Genomic DNA, 9255 nt, shown 5'->3' with positions numbered 1-9255 from the left:
AAAAAAAACATTAAAGGTACACGAAGCGCCTGTCAGACCTTCAACTGAGACATATGTTACCGAAGAATTAAAAGTTTCGAGCTATAAATCCACAATTAGCCACCTTAAGTTTTTGCACGTTATAACGAGCGACTATTTTGGAAGCGTTTGAACTTGCCGCTGTTCATTGCCGAAGTGTCAATTACTTCGTGAATAGAAAAAAATTGAAGCTGACAGTAGTTATGGCGTCGGCAAGTCCTTATACTTTCACTGTCTCAAAGGTTCGTCTGTTTCCGATTATAATAGCTTTTTAACAGAGCAGGCTATCTGCCTGATGAAAAATACAGTTCAAAATTTTCACGATCGGGAAAAAAGTGGATAGTATTCCAAAAAAACCAATGAAGCCTTGCAACCGGAAGTGCGTTATTTCAAACCGGAAGTTAAACATGGTACTAAGACAAAACGTGCGGGGGAAAAGGACTTGCTTGGGTTCTCGCTATTTCGACAAATGACTCTGACTTAGTGAGGCTAATTAGCGAAAGAAAACGCTGTCGTTTTAATAGGAGCGTTTAGCGTAAGCTCAGTATTTTCCTCTACCGCTGGAAAAGTTATCAGACACAAAAGATCATCCGTAGACTTTTGAAAGCCATCCCAGAAGTAATCGATTTCAGTGGTTGCACCCAAGGCAATTCAAAACCTAAACATCTTATTTCGGGAAACTGAAGTTCTAAAGGCTAATCACAAGCTAATGAGTTCACACAGAGTACAGAAGCAAGCCGCTCTGGCCCAACAAAGAAGAACGATTTAGAAAGGCGGGCAAAACGGCCTCAACTCTTTCTCACCGAAACAGATGGAAAATTCAATAGTTCAGAAATTTAATAAAATGAAATCGGAGCCAAGCCAAATTGTGCACTCTGACTATTGGGTAAAAGTGGACTTTATTACAAAGTCAATACGGTGAACTGTAATACTTTTTGAGGCCAAAAATTATTGCGACTTAAACAAATGTTTAAATAACGAACTCCTGCCTTTTCTTAAATGCAAGGCCTGGTTTTTAAAGAAGACGCCGAGGCTAAACATACAGAAATTTCTTGATCGCTTAACGGCAAAAAATTGTCACCAAACTGAGTCTAGAAGACACATTTAAATAAATACCACTTCCTTTTGTCAGAAGAATTTCACACTAAGCTTAAAAATCGTTCTTCAAATCCACTCAGTAATGCATGTTCATAACGTTTTAAATATGCTAAAAGGGAAGAAAAAAATATTTACGAAAATTCAATGCAGATGAAAACTTTAAGGAAATCAAATAAACGAAGTTATTTGGTTAACTTTTACCGGTGCATTTCAATGTCTTTATCTCTTTCATTTTTTTATTTTTTCTCGTATTCGACAAAGTCTTTCCCTTTCTTTGCTACATTAGCACGAAGGTGAAAAAAAAAAAGGAAGAAAGGTTGAAGGAAAAATCAATCAATCAATAAAGAAACTGAAAAAAAAAAAAAATTTAAATTTACCCTGTAATTGTCGCCGACATTTCGAACTGTGGTTTGCCATCTTTAGCCAGTCTCGAAATTCAACATTAACAGCAGCAACTATAAGCCGACTCAGCTAAAATTGATCGGGTAAATTTTTCTTTTGCGGCGAATAATATTACAAAGGTATCCGAACATTAAAATAATCAGTGTGAGGGTTAATTTATCAAATGGTTAGAATGTTTTAATATTCCATTAAAACTCAAGGGGTGGCAGAATGGGGAAACGGCAAATTTTGTGAACTACAGTCTCCGGCTTAACGTCGGCGTTTGAAGAACACTAAACATACAACAAAGCGCACATTTGCGTAAAACAAATATTCCTTCACTTAAAAGCAAAATAAAAAGACGAAATATACAGATTCCAGTTTGCTTACAGTAAACTGTATTCGTCAACAGCTAAATTCAAAATGAATTGGCAGGGAAGCGCATAACTGGAGAATTTCTGTTTATTTCCAAGAGAATCTTTGTTCGTAGCCGAGGGTCAGGGTATAAACAGATGAAAATAGACGGTGTATGCCAAAGAACGCGACTGACATTCACTATCAACAAATGACTTTTAAGTCCATACCGGCAACCTTTTGCCTAATGACCAAGCCGGTTCATGAAAATCAATAGCTTTTATGAGGCTAAGTGATCTCAAGTTGCTGCATTATGATGAAGTAAAACTGTTGCCATGATCGGGGAATTGTCTAGACCCTGTCAGAGGGATGGCTGCTGAAAAATTGCAAATTTTAAATATTGACGTCTCTTTTTAGCCAAATTCCTCGAAAAGAAGGGAGCTTTATTTCTCATTGAAGATTATAAACATTTAAGCCGCAGGCTGCCACTTTAATTGCGATGATTTTGATAAAATCAGCCCTAAGCCTTAAAAAACTACCTCCAATTTCAACAGTTGTTTATTCATTTCCAACTGGAGGCTGTGGAGACCACATTAAGAACTTGATCTTCCTATAAAAGAAACTCCGAAACTTTTTAAGCGAGAAAGCAATACAAGGGTTTACGGGAAAAAAGCAAACAATAGCGGTTTATAGAAGATTAAAACTGTAAAAAAGGCGTCTAAAAGTCTATTGATCTGAAATGCTAAAACAATAACAAGCCCTTGCGAAACGGCTGAAAAGGAGAGATAGTCTTTTAAATTAGCGGATAATACCGTCACTTTCTATCTAATTCATAAAACTTGCTTTGAACAGTCCCTTAACCATCGGATAATTTTTTTAGCTTTTTGTTGCTCCGTGCATAAACACGAGATAAATACACCAACGTTTACATCATTAAAACGCAGAAAAGGTGCTGTAGATGATTGTATAGGATATGAGGCAGAAATCAATTTCCAATCTCTCTTCTTCTAGCTCATGCTGTTTAGGCGCCAAAGACTTCAAAGTCAGAGTATAAGCTAGCGTCTCTATGTAAATGTTATTTTGTATTCATTGCAGAAGTGGTCGTACCGCCACAAGCTCATTAAGCGACGATGAGCGGCCACAAAAGCTAACTTGTGACAGTCTTTAAGTGCTTTCGTGCCGTTTGACACGCCGCCACAGTTTAAACAGCCTTCGCCCGAAACAAGCCCTTACATTTGCAGCTTTTCTTTTCCGATCGGCCGCTCTTGAAATGCTGATAAGAAGACCTCTAATTATTATTATACGAGTCCATCTGATCCTTAAAAAAGCATAATTATAATGATTAGCTCGAGCCTAAGGGGTAAATAGGTGCCGTATAATTTGAACATGCGTAATAACCTTCGTTTTCGTCTGGAATCGCTCCTTAATATGGCAACAATGAGTTGCCCTGAAAAACCAAGTGTTTTGAATATTAGCACTTGTACACCTCTAAAAATTAATGAACTTATTGAAAGAGCATAAGCCACTTCCAGAGAAGTGCGATAAAGGTAAAAAATTTCCACGCTCAATTAAAAATTAAAACTTGGAAACCTACACTTGTCAAGAAAAACTGATGGAAAATGAATTAAAGGTTTTTTTTTTTTTTTTTTTTTTTTTTTTTTTTACCGACGAAGCAAACATTTGCGTTAACACTTCCAACTAGTTAAAATTTCGTCTCCCTTTAAATAATCTCCTGCTGGACCTGTCCTTCATCAACAACTTTTTTTTTACTGCAGGCATTTCTTTTAAAAGCGACAGAGCTTCTTCATTAAATAGGCGAGAACATACAATGAACTGAAAATGGTAACTAGGTGTGGAAGTAAACTTGCGACACCCCTTCAACAATTTGAATTATTGCACGAACAAATTTAATCGGGCATATGATCGTGTAAAAAAAATAACACGTAAATAAATCTAGTTAAAACTTCAACGATCTTCGCCTCAAGAGGGAAGTGGGAGAATATCAGGAATATCATCAGTTAATAATAAATCACTTTGACCCTCCTATAAAACGAAGTTAAGACAGAATCGTCGTCAAACTTGTTAGAAAAACTCACCATAACTCCATTTTGGAATATAAGCCTTGATTTAAGAATCGACGATCAATTCGATATGAAATTATTTCTAGTTCCTGCCCAACTCTGTTCAGTTGGTTTTCTCTGTGAGCACATAATACTTACTGACACTGACAGAAGTTCCAGCTGGTTCGGAAGGCAAATTTACCAGGTTGCATCTGGAAAACCTGTCAGGAAGTTGTTCGGAAAAAGGAAAAATGTCCTTCTCTATTTCCCTAATCCTCTTCCTTAGCAGCGGACTTGAGGAAATGAGTGGCGCACAACAACACACGCAAGTTTTTTTTTTTAGTGTAACGCATTTGTTGGTATTCCTGCGGAAACCGGAAAAGAAACTATAAGGTGAATGACTTCCTTGGAAACACGATGAGTTTATTGGCGGAAAATGACGTCGTTTTCAAATTATTTAATATCAGGTGTCAGCGATATTAGCTTCTGAACTGAGACAATGATAAATCGACAGCAGAAAACCCAGAATGTGAAGTATCTAAACTACATACAGTTTATTCATAAAGCCAGAATATATATTAATATACAACATACAAAACATGCATAGTATTTTAACACGTTAGTGAAAATTATCATTACAAAACTCCTCCCTTGTTCATGGCACTTTTTTTTAAATTTTTATTTTTAGTGTAGCTTAACCATTTAGAAATTCACCAAGGACAATTCAGTCATACTAGTGCTCTCAAAAAAACCTGCTCCTCATTTTGTCTTGATTTTGTTTCCAAACGCGTACTTCTTGTCTTCTCCTCATCGATCGATACAAAGCTCACAAAATAGTTCTGGACAAGTTACGCGCCAGAGCCAAGCGAATCAAGTCGATTCTATCTCTTTCCTCATCTTCTTGAGCCTATGGAGGAAATTTGCTTTACGTCAGATATCGACATACTGATAAAGTTAAGCAGCCTCAGTAACATGAATTTCCCTAGAGTATTATTACTCACATGCACTAGATGTGATGCACCTCTCCGCAAGTCAATATAAGTCTATCTGGTTTGACGGCTGGCCCTCAAAACTGGCCCTAACTCTACTACACTCCTCCAAAGAGAGGCACTGAGACTGAAGTGTCCCGGCTAGCCCACAATTCACCATTAAAAATTTCACAGCGCCCATATCTGTAATTTCTTTCAAGAGCGGGACACATCTCTGCTGTCACCGTTTCCTTTCGAATGGGAAGAAGATATATTATGAAGTAGATAGGCTTACGTGCTTGTACAAAACTGAAAACTATGTAAATGACAAACAGCTGTGCTTTTGAATAATCAGAAATCAAAAGCGATCGCGGAAAGAACTTAACCAATCCGAGCGGTTTTCGAACTGAGCAGATTTTTAATTCCTTTCAGATATAACTTGGATGTTATTTACCCCTATGCAATAGCACGAAGATGGCTTTAAAACACACGAAAATGGAAATAAAAGCTTTTCAGTTTTAAAGCTGATCTGAAACAACTGATCAATACCAAGATTCCACAATGAATATTGCGTTAAATGATCTCAAATGTACAGCGATGTGTGTTTTTTTACGTTGTTATTGTGTTATTGTAACCAATTCGATGAGTACATTACAATATCTATCACAGATCTGATTAAAGCAGCGCTCCAAAACATCACGCAAAGCACTGCAACTCTGACGCAACTGACAAAAATATACCGCTTGAGTTCATGAGTTCAAGTAGCCGGCATAACAAAGATACGCTCCCAGTTGATATTGGCATTTTAAACTGAATCACAGAACAAACTATAGTATGACAAAAACAGGAAACCTGGAGGAGTGACTCTTTAAAAAAGCTCATTCTTTCCACACATTCTCTGCAAGAGCGTGAAGGGCAGGTCACGCCCTCTAAAAAGCAAATTTGGTCGGCTTCCACAGTGTAATCAGAAATAAACACTTATCATGCGAGCGGCGGTACACGAGAGATTTTTTTTTCGATAATCCTGCGCAAATCTGGACTAAGCTACTCCAAGATCACGTCCAAAGAACAAGCGATCGATCTATTTTTGGCTAAATTCCCGCACGTCCTTTCGCATACCAGATCAAAACAAGGTTTTGAACCTCAAAAACACTCCAAAGTGACATTAATCAAAAAGGAGTGCACAAAATTGTCTGATAGCAATACAGAGCTAGCGTGAGAGTTTGAAATTAGACAAGAGGATTGCTTTAAAATTTGTAAAAAATCATGTCAAAATGACGAATTTTTACGATGTTGGACTTTGGGTTTACACGGGTCTGATTTCGACAGGAAATATGTCGAAGGAAATTTTTTTCACGGTCAGTTATGCAGTTCATAATATCCACATCTTATAAATTTAGCCATCAATTTTCAAGATCGTCGCCGCATAATCGTAATCCGTGTCATCCAGTCTTAATCACTACCATTTTAGTTTTATATTACTTCTATCGTTTTTTTTCTTTTTTAACTGAGCTAATACTTCATGGTTTCATCCGATTTTGTACGTCAGAGAATTGATATGTTCTCAATATTTCCTTCTTAACAAGAAGCACGAACACTAACTCTGACAAAGACCGCCGCTTTAAAACAAGTTGAAAACTTGTTATAAACCAGACCAACGGGCTGACTGCCAAATAAGAGATGGGGGGCGAATTGTGTTCTTTCTTTTTTTCCCGTTTCCTCGCTTCTACATGAGAATTGAATGCCGATGGTTGATCTTTCTCTCTTTGATCCGACTCTTAGTCTCAAGTACTTGGTACGTAAAAGTCAATGTAGCGAAACATACATCACTAGGACTGTAGATCAGAGTATTAATTGCCCACAAAGTAGACCAAAGTATGACAAAAACGGCTGGAAATGTTGGGTCAGATAAGAAACACGGAAACTCCACAGAAAGCATGGAAGCACCAGACTACAGGACGTTACAAAACATAACGAAGCGTTTAGGTGAATTTTAAAAAAGTCGCCCAGATTTTTGTTGACTTAAATGACTTTAGGAAATCACCTTTGTTTGATAGGCGTCCTTAACTTTGCCAGAAAAACACTCTTAGTCAGTTTTGTATTTACCTTATCATTGTATGGACAGAATCACCTAAAGTACTTTATTCTAGCCCCTTCAACAGGCGCCATAGGCACTATTTGAGCATGAAGCTTACGGCAATGGCACGTGAGGAAAAAAAAAACTGTCATTTTGCCCAGTTCCCCTATAATGCCGACTAAATTGAACAAAAGGGAAAAATTCTGGTGTTCGCAGGAAAGGAAATAATGTTAAATTTAAAACACAAACACTTAGAATCTGTCGTAAGAGTGATGCTTAAGCTCTAATAAAACAGGAAGGAGTGGCCGAATGGTATGCTAAAATATTTTGTGAAGACATTTTTCGTTTTATTGAGCCATGAATCTGGATGTTGGATTCATAGAAAAAGGAGAGGCAGCTTCCCAAGACAAATACCCAAGATCATGAAACCACCGTGAACCCTGACCACAAAATAGAAGATTCGCGAGTGCTGAATATTTCTGAAATGAGCTTTGCAAATCGCCCACTAACTTTCATGAATCTTTACAAATTTTCAATCCCAAAGTACATGGAAAGTTGTAAGATTCACCGAGAAATCATCTCCGGAAAAACTTTTCCGGAGATGATTTCTCAATGAATCATCAACTGTGAGGTACTATTTTAAAAAGGACAAAGTCCTAACTGGAACAAATGCCGATGCTCGAAACCAACATCAATGATAAATAAAATAATGTAAATTTATTTTTGAACAAGGGTTGGGATGCCACGATATACCGTCAAAAATACAAAATAAAGGTACCGCAAACTTTTTTTAGCCAAGCATTCGTGACCAAAAATAAATCTGAAAGATAAATATTGAATTTGGCGTTCATATTGGTAGCCGGCCGACAAAGTTCCTCTGACTTCAGACACGGGGTTTACCCAACCGACCACAGTGGTGTTGTATGTTGGACATACGATACAGGAATGGAGCAATCAAAAAAGAGACGCTCGGAAAATAATGCCGCTTGACAGAAAAAAATCATGCAAAGAAAAAATAAGAACTCTATTACAAGCTTAACTGTAATCCGCTTGCGCCTCCAGACAATAGAGCAAAAAGTTCATCAAATACAGATCGCCTTACTTTTACATTACAAGGAGATTGAGATACACGGGAGAAGAGCAAAGTATTTCACCGTTTTTTTTTTCCTTCTCTTTTCTAAATCTCTATAATAAGCTAAAAGCCAGCGGTGCGTAAAGAAACACTCCATACCATCAATATCAAAATTTATTTTTGAAACCGTCTCTGTTACGTGTGGCTGCCAGTCCAAGGAAGCAGTGTGGTTTCCAGACCCCGACCGAGTAGCCAGATCAACAGATCAGTGAAGGCACGCCATATCACGAAGGATGATACTGGCGCACCCGAGGCCGCTTTTATCGGAACCATCAAAACGTTTGAAGATAAACAAGCCGCAAACAAGTCAACTTTAGATCTCTGAAAATATCACACCCAGGTTTCAGTTCAAGATGACACCATTTGTTGCTGTCAGCTTTTCGATCCTTTTCAGATCAGGACGAGAAAAAAATGTTTGCTATTTATAAAAAGTCGACAGCACGTGCCATGGTTCGATAGCATGTCGCTTACCGCTGCCTTTGATCGCCTTAATAGCTTTAGTGTTGGCCTTTCGAAACGATAAGCCCAGACTAACCTTCTTGACGTCCGTTTCAAAACACAACACAAGAAATGTAAACAGGGAAGACAAATCTACCGAAAGACCTGTGCACCGCTCAGACAAGCGGCAAGTTCTGCCGATCACTGCTTCTGGAACGTGCCATCAAAACCAAAAACACTTTATGCATGCCTAGAACGAAACAGCTGACGAAAACAGCCCATATACAGGGATTTACAATCGAGGATAAACCAATATTTCCAGTGGAATTTTTTCCCACTCTAATGTAGATGTAAAAGAAAGAGAAGAACACTCGTCTCGTTTTGGCGAATGCTAAGAAATGTGCAAAACATAAAACAAGAAAGTAATGCAAAATTATAGCATAAGATCACAAACAAGTATCCAATATCAATATTTTTGTCTGACAGTAAAGATTGAGACTAATTGGAAACAAATTTTGGCGAGAATGCATCAAAATTGACAATAAAAAGATTTATAACCATGTTGCTGTGAACAACTCGCATGGAACCCAGCCCTTTCCTCATCTGAATCGTAAATTACAATTTTTTTGAGAAGGTAAACGAAAACCAACACAAATCAAAACTACGTCAGGTAAAGGCCACCATGATTCGCTTAAAATCCATGAAGTCCAACTGAAGGCCAAAGTAAAG

The 9255-nt window shown here is 37.7% G+C and overlaps 2 protein-coding genes and 1 pseudogene across 6 annotated transcripts in view; all 3 read right to left on the bottom strand.

Annotated features, from left to right (window-relative positions):
• LOC148721943 (uncharacterized) overlaps positions 1–9255 on the bottom strand; it is a 547091-nt pseudogene that overhangs the window by 394223 nt on the left and 143613 nt on the right. The window lies entirely within an intron of this gene.
• The window catches only part of LOC111333298 (uncharacterized), a 99878-nt gene that overhangs the window by 78323 nt on the left and 12300 nt on the right, over positions 1–9255 (bottom strand). The window lies entirely within an intron of this gene.
• Positions 4442–9255, bottom strand: part of LOC111333301 (nuclear pore complex protein Nup85) — a 48231-nt gene continuing 43417 nt past the window's right edge. For 2 of the 4 annotated variants that reach the window (XR_015992636.1, XR_015992637.1), the window contains 2 exons: positions 4913–5130; positions 4442–4818 (listed from right to left, as the gene is read on the bottom strand). Coding sequence is in view for 2 of the 4 variants with exons in the window: in XM_022938841.2 (XP_022794576.2) it covers positions 4738–4818 (81 nt within the window). In the remaining 2 variants the exon portion in view is untranslated. The remainder of the gene's footprint in view (positions 4819–4912; positions 5131–9255) is intronic. The other 2 variants (XM_022938841.2, XM_022938842.2) reach the window with 1 other exon arrangement.

The sequence above is a fragment of the Stylophora pistillata genome, chromosome 10 (genome assembly GCF_964205215.1).
Source record: "Stylophora pistillata chromosome 10, jaStyPist1.2, whole genome shotgun sequence".
NCBI classification, from domain to species: Eukaryota; Metazoa; Cnidaria; class Anthozoa; order Scleractinia; family Pocilloporidae; genus Stylophora; species Stylophora pistillata.
The sequence above is the reverse complement of the archived record's forward strand: the minus strand, read 5'-3'. Positions and strand labels throughout refer to the sequence as shown.